Raw genomic sequence first — 20003 nt, forward strand, 5'->3', positions numbered from 1 at the left:
TTCAAATGACATGGGAAACAGGACATTATGGCAAAATTTCTAGCATAGTTTTTCAATATTGTTATTTTTCTTTCTCTGAATTTATATATTGAGGTAGTGGGGTTTCCCCTCTTTTCCCAGGTCCAACTATAAATTTTCAACAAACATAGGAATATGTTATTTCTTGCTAACAAAAATTTATGATACTAATAAATGTTAAGTTCCCATAGAGTTAATTATTGAGACAGTACTGCAAATATCTTATAAAATTAAAATATTCGACTTTTGAAATTTAATACATCAAGAAGTGTTCATTATCTTGATTGCTGTGTCTTCCAAGGTACTGTAAAATGTTTTCTGTGTGAAAAGATAGCAAACCCATCCTTTCACTGTTACTGTCAGGTCCCACATTAATTTACTTTCAAAACTGCATACTATATGCCTGTGTTCAAAAATAGAATGTCTTTATCTTTCATCCAGGCACAAGGGTAAAGCAGGGAGTGAACCTGTTATTAATGAATAATGCAGTGTCCTTGGGAAGAGTGTGTACAATACTTCCTTTTCTTCCAGGGTTGTATGTTTGTCCATTGAACACTTACATTATTTTGATGCACATGTGCAAAGAGGCCTGGTTTTACCCAGCAGAACAGAAACTTCTCTTTATTGTTTCATGGTAAAAATGTAATTTTGCCAGTTAAAGACTTGCCTCTTACTTAGCCCAGTTAAAGAGCTCTTGGTTAGTGATTAGTAAGATTTCTCACAGAACAGAATAAAGCAAATGAAAGAATTTTGATGATGGATTATAGTTTGTTTTAAAGATGTTTTCCTGAGGGTGTTTCACAGTTATGTCTTGATGTTTGTTAAGTTCCAGAAATTGAACTGAAAGGAGAATCTTGCCGATATTATTTCTTGCTACAAGGCAATGGCTCTGGAGGATGTAAAGCAACCTTGATTCATTCAGCTGGCCAGATCAATGGGATGGCCACTCTTGCTGCAGTAAATGGAAAGCTAAAGGCAAAAGCAGAAGAAACAGAGTCAGGTAATAGTGATCACTTATTTTTTAATGAGTATCTGAATGCAGGCAAATGGTAAGTTCTAAATTTCTTAAGTTCCTTTTATTCACTCCAGTCAGTATTAAAAGAAGGAAAACAAGGAGAAATATTACATCTTTTATGAAAGTGTCTTTAAAGAATATTTTTCCAGATCCATAAGAAAATATACTAAGAGCTTATTTATTCACAGAATTTACTGCTACCATATTTTTACAATTGACTATGCAAAGTTATTGTCAGTTATTTCTCATAATCGAGGTAAGTTGAAATTTGTTTATTGTAAAGGGACGTACAGGTAATATTAATGCAAAACAAATTTGTGAAAGCTTAAAGTTCAGAAAGTGTGTGTTGTTGGTGTAAAGACTGGCCAGCCTGTGCCAAAAATCTGTGTAAATATCTCTTGAAAGTCCTGTTTCACTGATGATTTAAAATAAAAGCTGCAAGGCCAGTAGACAAGTTGAGTTTTGTTATAACCTTCAGTCCCTTTGCTGATGTTACTGCAGAATGTTTAGGGTATGAGCTGGCACTCCTATCCTAACTGCTCCACTAGGGAAGAGCAGGTGGGCAGCCATTTATCATGGAGTATTGTCATTTTACAACTACACCTACCAGATAACTCTACTAACTCCTGTATCTGTTTCAATAACACTGGCAGAGAAAAGGAGCACAGTGACCTGCATCTCATCTACTTAATTCCATAATATTGAAATAAATCTGTGTGTGGTAGGACTGACTACTCAGCCATTTATCCTAATTAAAATCCCATTAGTACAGTGTCAGAAGACTGAAAGTCCTTGACCATATGTTGGGAGAAAACTTCTTCTGTGGTATCAAACTTAGGATCTTGTTTCCTTCTTTAAATGTTAGTCATGTTGTGTTGTCATTATACAGGTTTTGTACAGAAATTCAAAAATAGTCAGGCATCTCTTTGAAATGATCCTCCTGATGTTCAATTGGAATAAATTAGTTTTTTTGATGATTAGCCATATTTGAAGGTCTGGTTGTTTCTTTTGAATATGAGATTTTTATGTTTCCTATGTTTCTATCTTCTATTAAGTAATGACTCCAAAGAGAGATTTGTAATAAAAATTTCTTCTAATCTGTACAGGCTTTCATATTTCTGACTTTATCAAGTCTCTGCCATGCTATTATGGAGAGGATATTGTACAGAGAGAAACAAAACTGTCACGTCTCCAAGTCTTTGCCTTGAAGGAGTATCTCAGTAAGTAATGGGAAAGCTCTGGTAATTCTCAAACTGGTATTTAAAAGGTCTTTAGTTCACATTGGATGGGATGGCTCACCTTACAAAACCAGAGTTGTTTGACAACCAAAGTGTGTTGATGACTTTGTGAAGAAATAGCAGAAGTTTAAAAAGAAACTTGGAAGTACATCCATGTTTCTCTGTCAGATAATGGAAAAGAGAACACTGTATTAGTGCTGGTGGTTGTTACATGAATTCTCTGAATTTTTGAGCATAGTGTTGAAATAATTCTTTGCAATTCTATGATGATTTCCCCAAAACCCTTTACTGCTGGATATGCCTTCTACAAAAATAAGAATTCTGGTTTAGGTTTTTCAGCTTTTTAAAATTTTACTCTTTCTTTGAAAAGTCTTAAGCAGCAGAGGAAAATCATGCATTGGAGATTTGTTAGATTTATCATGATGCATCATTCATAATAAAAACTTGAAGGATCATCCTCCTTAGATTTTTGACATTGCAGAGAACTCCATTTGAGTGTCCTGATTTTTTTTTCCATCTTAAGTCCATTGCTTAAAGAGACTCAATTAAAAGAAAAAATGCTTCAGAGAGATTGTCTGGCTTATTGAAAATGGCATGCTGTAGAGGTAATTTAAGTGTATTATCATTAACAGAATAGCAGCTTAAAGAAAATAAGATTTCTGTAAGTAGTCTTGTCTCCCACCCCACACCCCTGCTAACTTAGTCATTCTCAGATTCCTGTCTGCTTCAACCCTGAAGCTTGGCTTGCTTTAGAGTTTGTGTTTTAGTTTCTTTTGAGTGGTCACCCATTTCCATTAAGAGGCTGAGTAGGAGCAGTTGGGATTCACTGATTGTCCTAAATCACACCACAGTTACCTGACCCTTGATAAAATGACCAGAGACCAGAACAGGCTGTCAGTGACTCAGCAAGCCCAGGTGTTTGTCTCTGGAGGATTCAAACCTGGATACACTCAGAAATGCATATTTCCAGAAGTTAAAGGACTGTAAAAACATGAATCACATGCAGCTTCAGCTCTTCTCACTGCTGTTTTTTCACTTGCTTTGGAATAAACCACCCATATCTTACTGGTACAATAGTAAATGTCAAGTTAACTTACTTGTGTTATGGGTTTTGGGTGGGGATTTTCTTGTGTAATTGTTTTTTAGCAGGCTTCTGTTGTTCTTTGTTACTTAGCAGATGCAGTACCTTTTATTTGTTCTTTTCTAGAGAGAAAGGAATTGACCAAGCAGCCTGTAGTTATTTCTACCAATGAGTTTAAAAGCTTATTAAAACTCACAAGAGAATGTTTTTTGGACCTGTGCAGCACTAATCTTCCTAAACCTGTTCTACAGAAGGTCTGCAATAAAACCAGGTCATGCACTGAGACTCATGGTAAGTGTTTTTATTTACAAAATTTGCTGCTTATTTTCCTTGGATGTTTTCTCATACTGGTTGTCAATCTTTTACTAAAAGGAGGAAAGTCTTTTTAACAAAAGGGGAAAACATGAAAGAAAAAGTAAAGCAGCTTTCTAGGCTTATTTTGCAAACTGAAATTACCCTTGCATTTCCTTTTTCTTCCTTGACAAAAAAAAAGTCCAGAAAGCATTTCTGATTGCATCACCAATGTTGTATTTTGTTTACATACTTTTAGAGAGTGGCATTGAGGAGTATCTATAGATAAAGGACTGTATATCTATCTCTTTAAGGAATAAGATTCTTTATTTAGGGTTGTCCAATATGTATTTCTTGCAGAGCCTGATTTAATAGAGCCAAATCCATTGGAGTGGCCAGAAAGACATGTTCTTCAGAATTTGGAAAACTTTGAAAAAAACAGACAAAAAATGAGGTAATAATGAAATACTGGTGATTTTCTTTGGAGTAGCCATTAAACTTTACTATAGAGGAACTTTATATGTTGATAACCATAGTGTAAACTGTTTTCACATTTTGATAATCTTTCACAGAAAATATTGTTTAAGGCTAAAACTATTCTTTGTCAATTTCCAAAGGTGTAGTTTATTGGTATTTAAAGAAGTATTATTTGGATTTTTATTGACTAAATGCAACTGGAAGCTAGCTAAAAGTATAATAATTCTAAAACTAAATTTCCAAAATGGCACTTCTAGAAAATAGTAGCCATGGTAGGAAAACATACAAAAGCTTTCCTTTCTCTTTCTTATTAATATAAATAATTAATAAATATAAATAATTAATAAATATAAATAAATTAATAAATATAAATAATTAAGCTGTTTTTGTCAACATGTGCAACGTGTTCTAATCTTGTCATATTTCCTAAATAGTCAGTTGATAACATATATCAATAGTTGATAGTCAATAGTTGATACCATATATCAAGTAATTTTGAAGTCAAAGAGCCTATTGGTTTTATGTTTAAATTTATATTTAGTTATGTTTTGCCTTCAGTACTGTTCACATGAAACCCATAGGTCTTTGTGTCACTTAAGACAGCCTGTTGATTTCAGTTGAGCTCTCACTTTATATAAGACTTGGCAATGAATGTTTAGGTTGGGTATTAGGAAAAGGTTCTTTACCCAGGCTGTGGTTGGGCACTGAACAGGCTCCCCAGGACAGTGGTCACAGCACCAGCCTGCCAGAGCTCAGGAGGAGTTTGGACAGTGCTCTCAGGCCCGTGGTGACTCCTGGGGATGGTGCTGTGCAGGGCAGGAGTTGGACTCAGTGATCCTTGTGGTCCTTTCCAACTCAGCCTGTGCTGTGATTCTGTGGCTTAATGGTCTTTGGTAATGTTCATGTTCTTGCTGACAGACCTGTCGAGGCAAGTGTCCAGCTGTCCTTTTCTGAGTCACTTCAATTTCTCTCTTTCAAGTACCATAGGTGGCCATGGCTTAGACTGGAGTTCTGCACGTGATAAATTCTCACATTAGCTTTCTCATGGTAGTATTATTATCATCATCATCATTGTTATTATTATTACTGGCTTTTGTTTCTCAAGCAGACAAAGTTCTTCCTTTAATTAGCTGTCAAAAAGGTTCCTGAAGGACCTTTCTGTTACATAGTCAGTGTTTATTTTATAGTTCACCATCTGAACTGAGTATCTTTTTAATCCTGCATCAGGATACAATGTGTTGCTTAAAAAGTGAGAAAAGGGAGAACTTTGATTTACTTGATTGAAGACACTAAAAAAGAGTGGAGAGTTGCGTGCAGTAGTGACTTTATTGTTCCTTTCCTGTATATTGTATATTTTTAATTTTTTTAAATGGGAACCAAGTTTTGGTCAAAAAACAGAAAAAAGGGGTGAATAATCATCTTCCCATGTTGTATTTCATAACCACGCTCTAAATTCTTGAAGAAGTTACTTTCTTCAGTTGAATTTTTTGATTATGTTTAACAATTATCATGTTCTTTATCATGAACATCTGTGTTAATGTTCTCAAGGAGCAACCTTGTTCATTTTACTTTGGTACTAGTTTAATTGCTCTAGGGTAGCAATGATTTAATATTTTTTTAAATATTAAATGAGTTTATGAGTTAATAAAAAAAAAAAAATCTTAGATTGCTCTTGGCTTGCTGCCTTTTTTCCAGAGTTCCTCTGTTTGCACATTCACCTGAGCAGCTGCTGGGACACAAGGACAGCCAGAGGGAGTCCCTGACGTTGCTGGATGCCAAAGAGCTGCTCAAGTACTTCACCCCAGAAGGGCTGCCTGTGGGGGAGCTCCAGCCACTCCAAGTTCCCAAGCGGTAGGAGCATCTTAAAGCCACTGACACCAAATTCAGAGCTGATATCAGTAGGGGGGTGTAAGCAAGGGTGGAATGGGAGTCACAGAATGGCTTAACTGGATTTGAGTTTATAACTTACAACATCTTTATGTCACATGCCTGCCAGTGAAATCAACTGTTTTGGTCTCTAGTCAGTGTTGCTATTTAGTTCTTTCAGAATCTGAAATGGCTGGAGATGATGATCTTGGTCCTAGGCATTTAAATAACAAAATCATCACCTGAAGCACAAACTTGTTACTGGTAGAGCTCTGCCAAGCTGCTGCTGCCCTATGTGTCCATTTCCAAAAGAGTATTTCTAGTAAAGCAGAAGCTACTGTGGCAGAGCTTTAATTTTTTTGGTGTGATTTCTTTCAGTGGAGGGGAGTTTGGGGGGGGAAAACAAAACAAGAAAATATCTGAGCCTATTTAACTGTCTTTGTCTCCTGTCATGCTTTTTATAGATTCATGGAGTTATTGGAATAATTTTCAGGATCTGTACATCTATTAGAGTTAAGGCCAGACTCTATAAGAGTCAGATTGTGACACACTGCACAAATAGTACAGGTTCTGCTTCTACAAACACTGAGTGCTAGGTAGGCAAGACAGTCTTTGCAGTCACTACAATTATATTTGTTGACCTTTTTAATACTGAATAATAAAAACTATGATGCAATTACTTGATACAGCCCTTGATCCTTTTTCAGACTTCATTATATGTAATAAGAGTGCTTGTGTGAGGGAAAGGTTCTGTAGTATTTTGGATTTTCTATAGGATTTGAGACTTCTGTAAAATTGTTACTGAAGTTTTGAAACTAAACTGAATATGTTCTGAGTAGACAGTTCAAGCAAATTAGAAAATATGCAGTAAAGATTTAGAATCTCCTGCTGGGTTGTTAATGAGTGGAGAAGATTTAGAATTTTGGCTAAAATATTTTCCTTCCAACTTGTTGTGTGGGAAAGAAGTGAATAATTTTTCACTAAAAAAAATCTATTTTTTTAGTCTTTGATTTTTTTCAAAGCCTCCAGAGAAGCACTATAGCATAGAATACCTTGAGTGTCTTGAATGATTTGCTTTGAGCTACAGATGAATGAGATTTGAATTTGAACTGAGTCCAGCAGAACACTGTACTCTGAGCTGCTTGCTCCCCTAGCAGTTGCTTTGAGCAAATTCCCTGGAATTAAGAGGAGCTTTGAACAGTAGGTGATCAAAAACAGTGAATATGGACCTAAGGATCTTCCTGACTAAGAGAAGGATTGAGAGATTTTGAGAGAGGCTGGTGAATTAAAGGCATGTTCACCTTTTCTCTGTGTTTGAGCTTAGATAGAAGTTTGATAGATAACAATTTTGGCTGACAGTCTTTCCAAATTATCATTTTGCTAGATTCAGTATTGCATCTTTCCTGGATTTTTCTCAGATTATTCCAGTGGAAATGGTGCAGACGCAGAGTATATGAATAAAATTTGAAGCAATGTGTGAGTTTCAGATTCTGTTACATCTTACCTTTGTGTCTTCTCTTCTTTAGAGATAAATGTCAGGGTATATTGAGATCTGGCAGTAAGATCTTTCTATCTGCCTTGCTAGGGCTTATTCCCTTGAAATACCCTCAAACAAATACACTCTTATGATTTAGCTGTAGAGAGTTACCAGCTGGAATTGAAATATCCCAGGAAACAAGCCATTAGTCCTGAAGTCTGGGAAAGATGAGTGTTAGATGAGGCAACAGTTTGAGGCTGAAGGGAAGGAATTCACTCCTCACAGTGTGTGATTGAGAAGTGGGAGGTCACTTCCTAGTTCATTCTACTACTCAGGTGTCCCATGTGATATTTGCCTAGTTTCATTGGTTACTTGTTTGGATCAGTGACCTTAACCATCTGAGAAATGTCTAAGAGCTTCTGTAACAATAATAGCTCAGTAGGAATGAGTTGAACTTAAATTCTCGCTTCAGTACAGATTTAATTTTCCATTGATGCTTTATCCTAGGGGCCTAGCTGCAAGACATGCTGTTTTGTGCTTCATATGTGAAGGCATTTGTTTCTGATTTTTGGAAGTATAATTTATTCTGAAGGTAACTGGTTAAAATAGATCTTTATTTTTCTCCTTTCAGTGAAAACGCATTTCTTTTGACACCAGAGCTTACTCCTCGAAAACTCAGAGGTTTGCCTTTTGAAAAAGCAGCTGGATGCCATTACCATGGACTTGAGTAAGTTTCCTGACTTCTTTTCTCAGATTTACTTTTTAGTTTCCAGTCTAAGTGTAATTAGAAATGTTTCAAGCAACATGTTAAGGGTATGTTAATTATGGATTAAATGTCACTGGTTTCAATTGCAATGTTGCTGCCTTGATGGTAATGTAGAAACATTGAAGGTCTTTTTTTCTCAGTTGTACTGCTATGTCTCTTCTCAGTGTCTCTAAAAATTTTAATTCAGAGCTAAAAATGGCAAGGGAATTAGTACATATCAAGTTCCTAGTGAAGCACATGTTTTAAGTACATACATAGTTTCTGATTTTATATTTAATTGTTGACACTTTAAGACTGATAGCCAAAAGGTTTAATGATACCTGCTGTGATGCTGCTACCTGTATGTTCAGGGAGCCTGAAAACAGCAGCAGGCAAGTGTTAGTGGTAAGGATGTTCAAAAGTATCCATATGGCTAGGACTGTTAGTTAATCTCAGCCAGCCAGCAATAGTTATCTGTCAAAGCAAACAAATGGGCAAACTGTCACATAATGTAGCTGTATAAAAATAGGTTAAAAAATACAAATATTGACATTGAGGAGAAAAGGAAAAAGGCTATAGAAATGCTGGAGTAGATAATTAAGCATAACTCTCCCATACAGGCAGTCTTATTGCAGTATATATTAAGAAATGCAGTGGATACCAAGCATAGTTAGTTCAGTTTTTGTGCAAGCTTCTGCTGCCTCCTAAAATCACATTTTCAGATTATCAGAATTGACTGACAAGGCTGCTGGTATTTTTTCCCTATCGATTTTACAAATAGTTTGATTAAGTCTGTGTTTAATATCTGGTAATTTTAGCCAAGTTCTATAGGGCAATGGAGTACTCCTATCTCTTTAGTTATCTCTTTTTCTAAAAAGTAGCTCATGAGCCTGTTAGCCTTTTTAGAATTGTAATAAGTGGCACAGAGAGGCAACTGGGTAGAAAAGAGAAATGCATATAGTAGGTGTGGGAAGAAACCACTTGGTCTGTTGTCTGTTGCTATGTGGTATCTTGCTGCCCTGCCTGACCTCAGCAAGGAGTGTGCCTCAGATTTCAAATTAGGCACAGCACAGCTTGTGCTGCCTCTTCTAGCAAAATGTGACAGATACAGACCACAGGGAGGCCTGGGTATTGTGGAGAGGAGGAAGATCCTGGCATATTAATATTGCAAGAGCAATGTGCTTAGCAGGGAAGGAAGCAGTAGAGTGGGAGGTAGTGTAGGACCAGAACATATTGTAACAAGAGTATTGTGGTTATGGGGCAGATGTGTTTGGTACTATGGAGTTTTCATCTGTCCAGCTGCTGCATTTATATTTGGAGGTAAAGTCTTGTCAAAAAAACAAGGAGTAGCAATTATCATAGAATGGTTTGAGTTGGAAGGGACCTTAAAGATCATCTAGTTGCAGCCTCCATGCCATGGGCAGGGACACCAATATCTCACATATTTTTCCCCAGAGCTATTCTTAATTAATTTTTCACTCAGCCTGTATTTGTGCTGGCATTGCCCTTATCCAGGTGCAGGACCTTGCACTTGGCCTTGTTGAACCTCATGAGGTTTGCACAGGGCCACCTCTCAAGCCTCTGGATGGGATCCCTTCCCTCTGGTGTTGACCATGCCACAGAGCTTGGTGTCAATGGCAAACTGCTTTTCTGAAGTCCAGGGGTGAGCTTCCTGTGTGCTCTTCTTTTTGCCCTGAGGATCCCAAACTCCACTATTTAATGGTCCCTGCAGCCAAGGCTGCCCTTGAGCTTCACATTCCCCACCACCCCCTCCTCCTTGGTGGGCACAGCACAGCACCTCACCTCACTCAGAGAAGGAAGTTACCAGTGCAGGCCAGGAGCCTCCTGGATTGCCTCTGTCCTACATATTGGCCCTCCAACTGATTATTGGGATGGCTGAAGTCTCCCATGAAGACTAGGTTTTGTGAACATGAGGCTGTTCCTATTTATGATTAAATAAAATTTTCGGTGCAATGAATATGTGCCAGACACTTGAATGCTGTTTTGCAAAGAGAAAGCAGTTGCCATGAAAGCAGTGAGTAAAATGACAATTTAACTTCTGAAGTTAAATTTTTTTTTATCTCTGTAGGGTATGTGACTACTCAGGGGACTGAGAATGTAAATAAGAAAAATTAAATACCTTGAAATTTTTAAGTTCAGACAGCTTACTCTCTTATCAGACAATGAATTTATTTCTAGTGGAAAGTCTTCCTCACCTGTAGAAATTTGATTCATCAGCCAGTTATTAGAAAAATTAATTTCTCCCTGAATATGAAAATACTCTGAAGAAAATGAAAACATCAGGACTAGCAATTTAACATGACTCCATGTTAAGAGATAAAAGTAAAGAATGTGTCTTGCATTCCTGAGAGTAGGAAACATTGCTGAGCAGTTTGAAGGGTGGGCTGAGCAAGAGCTCACACTGCTTAAAACAATTTGTAACAAAGAGGCTGGAATAAGACAGGGTTTACTGTTACCTTTCTCTGCACTACAGTAAGTTACTGGGTGATGAAACATTGTTCTCTTGCAAGGAATCCTGGAAATTATTTGTACCAGAGAAGAGTTAGTTAAGATATTTTTGTGTTATATCATGTGTATGTTTCACTGAGTTAGCACTTGTTCGTTTGTTATCTTTCAGCCCCACTGTAGTTATTACAGTTTGTTCTGTTGATTTGGTTGATCAATCCACTTATTCATTGTAGTCAATAGGAAGCTTGTGCTTGTTCAGTGATACTTTTTTGTATTTTTAGTACTTAAAAAATGTGAATCTCTCATACATCAGTGTTTATCTCAGACAAAGCTAAAAGTTGCATTTCAAAGAGTTTGAGTCTTACAATAACAGGGTAAAGAGTTACAAATAGTATAATTCAGCTTCTTTGTTGGAGTTGGACTTGAGTAGAGCAAAATCCATCAGGCAAATATTAATTTACTGGGCTGTTAAAAGTTGTATTTCAGAACAGTATACCAGTTCAAACAAAAAAAAAAAGGTTTTGGAGTTCACATGACTGTCAAAAGTAAGTTTTTCTGATTGTAATAAAAGAGAGACTTTCTCTCACAGGTTTCTCACCCAATTTCAATTTTAGATACTGTCTTGATGACAGAAGAGCCTTGGAGAGAGATGTGGGATATGCTGAACTTCAGACTCGCCTCATTCGCTATGAAACTCAGACTACTTGCACCAAAGAGTGCTGCCCTGTGCCACTTGTCCTGAGTCCTCTCCCATCTCCTGCAGTCTTGTCAGAGCCTGGAAGTGTCCCTGATGGAGAGACTTTGCAAAGTGAATTCAAAACAGAGACATCAAGGCTAAAACGCAGATCAAAAGACCTGGATTACTTTTATCCCAAGAAAAGGTAATGCACTGAATAAAATGAATCTTTAGCATGAAATGTTTCAGTAGTCTCTTGTGAACTGCATCTTTTCTTTCATTTCAAAATGTTTTAGTGAAGCTATCTAGACAAATGTTCTAGTTGTTTAATCCTCTTCTGTAGGTTCATTTTTTTTCCTCAAGTGTGATCTCTCATTGATGGCATTAGATGAATCAAACCATGCAGCACAGCACACTTTGTTTAACAGATTTGGGGTTATATCCTGCAGTCTCAAGTGCCTTTGAAAAGATGACAGATAGCCTCATCTAGGACTGAAACAGTCAGGGCTCCTGTACTACGAATAAACAACTAAAGGTTTAGAAAGGCAAGGATTGTACAAACAGAATAATTGAATTTCTAATCCAAAGGACTGCTGGCATAAGATGACCTACCAAAGTTCAATCTTATTGTCAGCCTTGTTTATTAAAGGCTTTTCTGGAAGTTTGGTTTTTAAGATTTCCCTTTGTATCTTGTCCTCACTCTGAAGATGCAAACTCTGTCACTGAATAATAGCTGCTAGGTAACACTATTTCCAAATTCACTTTTTTACTGTAATACTTCTTCTTCCTTATTTCCAGGTTGATACCCTTTGTATTCTAATCACCATAAGCCTTTAACAGAGGTCTGGTTTTCGAAATAGGTATATCTTTTGCAGCTTACTGAATAGTTAGAAATGAAGATGTGATTATACTATATTTTGTAAATTGGACTTTGGAATTACTGATGCTCTTACAGTTGAAGGATCAAGGATTACAATGTTCCCATAGAATTATGATGCCCAACTTCTTGTAGTTAAATATGAGTTGTGACATTCCTATAGGGCCAAAAGAAATTAGATAATTTGAAGAAGTTTTGTCTCATCCGAAGACTGGAGGGCAATTCTCTTCCCAAGAGTTTTATTTTCTTAGTTACCTGATTTCTTCAATTTGTTTCTAGACCTTTTTAATCAGAGGTGCAATGGGTCTACATATCACTGCCCAATCTAGTCAGCAGAGTGCTCTTCTAATACAAAATATTTTACAGAATAGAATCCTGTCTTCCTGTCTGCTGTTTTCAGATGTTGTTTGCAGGAATGCTCAGTACTTACTGCTCTGAAGCAGCAGCCTCTCTAGCAGAAACAATGGCACTAAAAGAGTCGGTACAAAACCTGAAAGTTACTTTTATAGGGTTTTTTCCTGTTCCTTGTAGGCTGACCAAAAGTGAGAGCACAGAGTCGCTGCTGTGGCAGGCAGGGGGGAGCAGCAGGAGTCTCTGTGCCGTGGCTGTGCCGAGGAAGCGCTCGGACAGGTCCCCTTGTGTGGCTGCAGCGCCATCGAAACCGCCCGGCCACGGCCACCGAGCCGCCAGCAGGGCTGGCCCGGCTGCACAGCCCGAGCCTGCCAAGCCAGAGAAGGAGTCGAGATCCCAGAAACACACAAGGGTAAAAATCTGCCTTGTTCTCTGAGTGAAGGAGAGCTGTTTAACTTCTTTCCATGGGACTTGATTTGTAAAAATTTTTTACTCAAGGTGAATTATTTTCATCTGTGTTTGTTACTGAATTTCATTCTGTTCACCAGTGTAAGTGAATCCTGAAGGCACTGAGGAGAGTGCTGCAGAAACAAAGAATGAAAAAGTGTGCAAAGAAAATTTTATCATGCCCAGAAAATTAAGGCTGAGAGAGATAACGATGAGGAATAAAAAAGGTGGAAATGAATAGCAATTAATAAGAGTTATGAAATATAGATGATTAATGTAAAACCTAAAGGCACCAAAGAGATACATGTTCTGGAAAGGTCAAAGGCATCATGGAGGAACAGACTAGTCTGAGAATAAAGAGATTTCTGTAGTTTTATAAATCCATTAATTGAAATAGCAGTTAAATAATTCGGTGGAATAATGTTTAATTATTAGCTGTGTATATTAGGAATGCCTCTTCTAAAATACAATACACAAAACTGTTCCTGACTTGGTGATACAAATTTTAAATTAATCCCAGGGTACAAGGAGAACACTGAAAGAATGTTAAGGTACTGTCAAAGGCAAGCTGGAATGGTCCAAGGAAGCATAAATTGGTGTGACTCATTCAGACCTACGGCAGACTTTAAACATCTCTGATGTAAAGAATGTCAGAGGAAATTATCTAATGAGACTTTAGTGTCAGATTTTAATTTTTTTTTTTAATATGTATGTATCAAACAAGGGAATATCAGTACAGCAAAAAGTGATAATTTTATATATATTATTTTGGAGAAGAAAAAACCCAAGATAATATTGACTTCTTTTTTATCTTCCAAGCTCCATGTGACTGTTCACTGATCCTTGATATGTAAGCATTTTCTTAATATTTTAAAATGAAGGAAATGGAAATAGATTGTTAAATAACTGCTCAGATTCAGGCAGTGAGCTGATCACATTTGGCAATAGATTAAAGGCAGGCAAGATCACAAAAGATCAGGTTTTCTGTGTTGGGCTTTTTTGCTTCCCATGGACAATTTTTTGTGTCAATAGTTGGGATGAACTTCTGAGTGAGTTTTCTTCTGTTTCCAAGATGCTGAAGGAGGTAGTTGCTAAGACTCTTCAAAAACATGGAATTTCAGAAGATCATAAGTGCTTTGCATCATGCAGCCAGCGTCTATTTGAGATATCAAAATTCTACTTAAAGGTAACTAGAAGACACACTCTTACAGTTCTTTATTCTTAGTTAACTGAAACCACTCCTAAATAAAACTTGAGATAGCATGTGGGATATTCAGAGTTGATTAAGCTAATATTTCCCAGTGGTGTGTTAGTCATGTGTAGATTGTGTGGAGAGACCTTTGGAATTGTTGTCAAATGGAGAGGGTAGTTTTGCAATATAGTTTGGTGGGGTTTTGCTTGTTTTAAAACCTTCTAAAGCAGTAGCCTTTTATACATAGTGAAATAATATGCTAAAGCATGGGCCTGTTAGGTTAGGTCACTCTTAAGAGCTGCAACAGCTAAGGAGGCAATAGAATATCTCCCAGCTGTAGCTGTGACAGCTCAGCTTTCTCCCTTGTTCTAAGGTTGTTGGCTCAATAAGAATCTTACAGAACTGACTCAGAAATTGCAGTTCCCTGACATGATGTTCTCTATTATTTAACACATACTGGCTCAGCAGCACCCTGTAGAATTGCATCAACCGCATGTTTAGGGGGAGATGAGAATTCTTTCCACAATATCTAGGAGACTGTGAGTCAATGCTGAAGCCCATATTACTTGGTCAGAGCACAAAATCAAGTTAATTACAGTATGGAGTAATTAAAAGCTATTGCTCACCAGCTGAGCTGCTGTTTTGTTCATTTGCATGTGTTTAACCTATCACTGTGGGTGAACCAGCTCAGTTTAGTCAACTTCAGTTATGGTGCTTTGAGCTAAAAGAAAGTTGAGCAGGGCTGGATGCTTACACAATCAGAACATCTTGCTGATAAGCACCAATTTCTTAAATGGAACACAGTTGTGCAGTCATTCTGTAAGTGCTCCCAAAGTCTCCCTGAAATATGCCCTGAAAGAAGATCTCCTAATCCAAAATCAGAAAGGGCTGCAGGTAGGGATGTGTAAATAGAGCAAATCAGGGTTTGTGGTTCCATTTCAAGTAGAAAAGGAAAAGGAAGAATATGGCAGTGATCCTGTCCTTTCTAGAGAGACGTGTCACAGGATTGTGTTCTCCTGAACTTGCAGCTCCAAGTCTGTGGGAGTCCTTTGAACCCTTTTGTGTGCTGCATAATTCAAAAGCATGGTAACATAGGTATCACTTTCCTCTGGAGACAAGTAGTAAATGCATTTTCTTTCTCTCCAGGCAAGGTTTTGTTCTTGCTTTGTTTAAAAGAGTAGATGAGGTTGGACTCTTAAAATGGACTGCAAAACAGAAAAGCCATTCTAGATTTTTTTCCCCTTTTCTGCACTGGTTTTCTTTTCTGATGTCTGCCTCTCTGTTCTTTGCCAGAACTCTGTTTTACAGGGTAAGCTTACAGCTGATTTCCATGTTTTTATAGAAACAGGATTTCAGTCAAGACTGTAAAAATTTTGAATATCATTGAAGAAAAAAATTCTGGAAATTGTGCAGAAAAATGCAGAAATTTAGGAAGACTCAATCATAATTGAGTAATAGGTTTGGACTGCTGTAAGGAAACCTGCAACCCATTGGAATAGATTTTAATTATTTTCCTTTTTTTTATTAAAAAAGCAAAGGCAAATAATTATTCTTTTGTTCTGAACAAGATGATAAAAGTGTAACACTGCCCTGGTTATCAGGGCTCATATAACCCAAATTAGATTGCCCATATACTGACTTCTGTGGCTTGTTGTTTCATATTTAGGACCTAAAAACATCTAGAGGACTTCTTGATGAAATGAAGAAAACAGCAAATAGCAATGCTAAACAGGTAAGACCACGTGTTTATTTGTTCCTAAGCCACAGGATGGTTTAGTCCACAGCTTTAAGAGATGAAAGGTGCAGGTGGGTGTTGTTGTTTCACTCTGATCTCACACAAACTCTCTCAGGCAGTTATTTCCAAGGCAAAATTCCCAGGTATTGGATGGTATTTTAGTTACAGCTGCCAAGATGATGTGCCACAGTGAGAAATGGAAATGAAGACAATAAATGTTTCTACATCACTGAAACAAACAAACAGGAAAAAAAATAAGAGAGATGAAATTCTTCTTTAATTAGGATCATTAGGGAGTTCTTCTTTTCTTGTGTTGAAGGAAATAACATTTCAAAGGTTAGGAAGTAATAAGCAGGTCTTTGAAAGGAAATAAGTTTTTTTAAAAGAAGCAATGAAAATGAATAATTTTAGACTTGTGAGTAACTGTAAGGACAAGGGACATCAGGTGGGGGTTATTTGTGCATAATGTGGGACTTCCATGCACAGCAGCACAAATTAAATGGAAGAATTTGAACTGAGGTAGGTAAGTAACAGAATACACTCTCAAGAAAGCTGCTAGATCCCCAGAGAACTTATTCTGTGTTCTGTGCTGTATTCCTTTGTAGATTGCTTTGTATGGATGATAAAGTTCAAAAACTATATGGGTTGTGATGTTTAGTGTTGAACTGGGCTATTGTGCTGATACATTGCTTCTCACCTCCATCTTTGGGTAGAAAATTGGTCAATTTTTGTATATTTGCTGTTGGCAAAAGGCATAAAAATTGGTGTTCTCCTAAACTGCTCATGTCCCTGTATTAGAGAGTATTTTGAACTTATTTTACAAAAATATAATTGCCAAGGACTAGTCAGTGGTCTGAGCAAGTGCCCTGTTTGGAAAGCAGCAGTGATAATGGAGGTAGATACAGCAGTGCACAAATTATCCTTCATTCTTTCTTCTCTGGGATTAGGAACTTTTACTGCTGGAAGCATGAGCTGTTTGGCATTATGTGCACCTTCTTGCTGGTACATGGAGAGAATGGGGTGAAGTATTTCAATTCAGGGATTCCAAAAATGCCTTTTCCTAAAGTACAGAGCATTCTGTAAGATCAAATACAATTCTAGGGTAATGCTGTTTCCTCTCAGATTATTAACAATACTTTCTTCTCCTGAGTAGTTTGCTTTTAAATCCTGTTGAGTAGATACTACACAGATGGTGACAAAGGACTGAAGAAAGAATTGGTAACTATGAGCTGTTCTTGATTTGCTTTCAAAACCAGGAGGTGTGTAAATTGCTTGCTTTCTCATTTATTTGCCCAGGTGATTGAATGGGTTTTGGAGAAGACCAGCAAGTAGAGGCACTGGGTGGATTCTGTTCACACCTTCCCAGGAGCTGTGGAGACAGAGCACTTCTGACTTGAGAGGCATTATACTGCCCAATGCACACACAGATCTGCACACTGGGAGGACTTTGGTCAGTGGAGTTATATAGACTCATTCTTCAAGCACAGGAGCAAGGTTGAAAACTTTTTATATTGCAAGTTTTTAATTTTTTTTAAAAGTCAAATGAAAAGAGGTTGTATTTTATATGTATTTATTATGTTTGTTAAAAGGAATATGGCTTGACTTGGTTTATAAAGCTTTGTATATTTTTCAACAAGTGTATTTGGTTTTTATATGAATAAAACCCCCCACATATTTAATTTTAATAACTACTACTTTGTTTTTCCTTTTTGTGTGAAGATCTCTATTCTACTTCAGCTAGCTCTTGTATAAACAGCTGTTTACAGCATCAGCCATTGACAGTGTATATACTAATTAAGAAAAGTTCCTATTCTTCTGCAGGTAAAAACAAACACAATCAGAATTTGACTCATAATTATCTCTGTGTTGTAATATAGGGAAGAAAAAAAAGCATGGCTTGAAACTTGGTGCAATGTCCCATTAAAGAAAGTTTCTTTGTTTTACAAGCTGAATTTTCAGTATAATTTCCTGCATGCTCTTTGTAACACTCCTTAGAAAAATATCTAAGGAGAGGTCTGAGATTTCTTTTCCTGGAAGAGGAGAAAATCAAAGCAATAGTGGTAATGAGGATGGTGAGAGCTGGAAAAGAGCTGGTGTGCTATGCTGAAATGTAAGGAAAAAAGAGTTTCTAGCTGTGTTGCAAACACAGTAAAATACTAAATTTGGCCTCAGTTAGTTTAAGTCTCTGGCATGTACCTGGCTGGGACTAATGTAATTATTCAAGTTAGTATTTTGTTGAGATGAGGAGTTCCTATTAAGCTTTCTGTATTAAGGATTTCCTATTTATCATATAAACTAACAGGATTAAAACTGATAGAGATGCAGGGCTATTGTTTGCTATATTATCCTGAAAGGAAAATAGATTAAGCAATACAAATATAAATGAAATGTAATGTTGTGAAAAAATAATCGAACTAAACCATGTAGAGGTTAGACTTAATACTGTAAAATCGATGCTTTCTCTAAAGAGCCTTCCTGATTTTGGGACATTATTCTTTGCTTAATTCTATTTGGTGTAAAGCTAAGCCCTTAAGGAGGTTTTTCATGTCCAACAGGATCTTGAGTTCAACTGTTCTGTTCCTTTGTTCCCAAGTTTACCAGTCCTGAACTCTACAAGACCTTTCCTGGGTGGGTGTGTACTTGGTTTCACTGAGCTGCAACAGGAGAGCTCTGAAGTTGTTCTGCTGTGACAGTGGGCTCTAGTGAGTACTGTGTGCATCTAAGCCCAGGACAAACATAACTCACTTGTAAGATGGATTTCATTTGTCTGCAAAATGCCACACATCCACAGCATCCCAGTTTTAGTGTTTGGTGAAATAGAAATGAAATGAAGAGAGTTATTTAAATAATCATTTAATAAGTGCATGCACAGAATTGCTCCAATGTAATGATTACTGTGTATGGCTCACATTTCTTTGCATTCATTATAAAAACAAGAAAGTAATCAAGACATTAACCTTTCTTAACATCTTATAGTGAATCAGGAAAGTCTCTACTTCCAGAGAGAGAAAAGCTGTAAGCTGTAGCCTTATCTCTTCAGCCTGAATGCTGATACTTTTGTCTGAATACTAAAGCAAGCCACTGAAAGTTGTATTTTCTACTTAATTTTGGGAAGTTTATATATTTGTAATTAGAAAAACTTTGTAGTTAATAATAATACATAAGTTGATAAGTAAAAGTACAGAAGCTCTACATTTCATAAATTCTTGAGGCTAGCTGCAATGAGCAAAGAAAATACCTTCAGGAAAGTAATTAATACTTTGAACTGGTTTTCTTGTACTTCAAGTAGAACCCAATGGTTATTGGTTTAATTAATTCTGTAGACTCAAAGACTGGCCTGAAATAATCAGCAGGAAAGCAGTTAGGGAAGCATAAGCATTTTGATGTATTGGTTTTCTTTACAATTCCCGGTGCAGAACTAATACACTGCTACCCATGTCTCATTTGCTCTTTGTGTTAGTGGCTTTTTAGGACAAGTGGTAGCTGGTTTATTATTGTGGCTTAATTACACTGTGCCCCATTTCAGCTGTGATAACTGTCCCTGTCCATGCTGTTTACCTACAAAAATGTAGGCACAATAATTTGATCTGGTCCACTGCAACAGCACTTAACCAAATTATTTTACATCTGTCATAGTTCCAAAACCCCACACTGAGAGTTCCTGCATCTTGGCTGATATGCTGTAACTGAAGTGATGCAGAATGTAACATCACCCTTTGCCTCTGAACTTCAAAGTATTTTCTTGTTTGTGGCTGCTGAACCCCCCAAATCAAGTCTGCTCTATGCATATTTTGGGCGCTTGCTTTCATGTTTTTGCAAATCAGGATATAAATCAAATTCACCAGTACACATTTCTGGTTTACCCATAGTCCATCCATCCATATAACAAGCACATAACATAACACAGCATAGCATAATAACATTATGCATTATATATAGAGGCACATTATCCATCCATGTTATGTGCTTATATTCCCCACAGGACTGGGGTAAGACAGCACTGATGTGGTTGCAATTACATGGTGATATGATTACTTATAATATTACA

The 20003-nt window shown here is 37.0% G+C and overlaps 1 protein-coding gene across 2 annotated transcripts in view; it reads left to right on the forward strand.

Moving 5' to 3' along the window:
- The window catches only part of MTBP (MDM2 binding protein), a 29732-nt gene extending 11141 nt beyond the window's left edge, over nt 1–18591 (forward strand). The window contains exons 12-22 of one of the 2 annotated variants that reach the window (XM_071421720.1): nt 845–1018; nt 2140–2253; nt 3479–3643; nt 4004–4097; nt 5816–5971; nt 8095–8190; nt 11292–11558; nt 12762–12993; nt 14101–14214; nt 15887–15952; nt 17252–18591. In XM_071421720.1, coding sequence (XP_071277821.1) covers nt 845–1018; nt 2140–2253; nt 3479–3643; nt 4004–4097; nt 5816–5971; nt 8095–8190; nt 11292–11558; nt 12762–12993; nt 14101–14214; nt 15887–15952; nt 17252–17287 — 1514 coding nt within the window. In that variant the 3' untranslated portion in view covers nt 17288–18591. The remainder of the gene's footprint in view (nt 1–844; nt 1019–2139; nt 2254–3478; nt 3644–4003; nt 4098–5815; nt 5972–8094; nt 8191–11291; nt 11559–12761; nt 12994–14100; nt 14215–15886; nt 15953–17251) is intronic. The other variant, XM_071421719.1, reaches the window with a different exon arrangement.
- The last annotated feature ends 1412 nt before the right edge of the window (nt 18592–20003 follow it).

Source organism: Agelaius tricolor, unplaced genomic scaffold, assembly GCF_023055355.1.
Source record: "Agelaius tricolor isolate 1412-34295 unplaced genomic scaffold, bAgeTri1.0.p SCAF_2, whole genome shotgun sequence".
Taxonomy (NCBI): Eukaryota; Metazoa; Chordata; class Aves; order Passeriformes; family Icteridae; genus Agelaius; species Agelaius tricolor.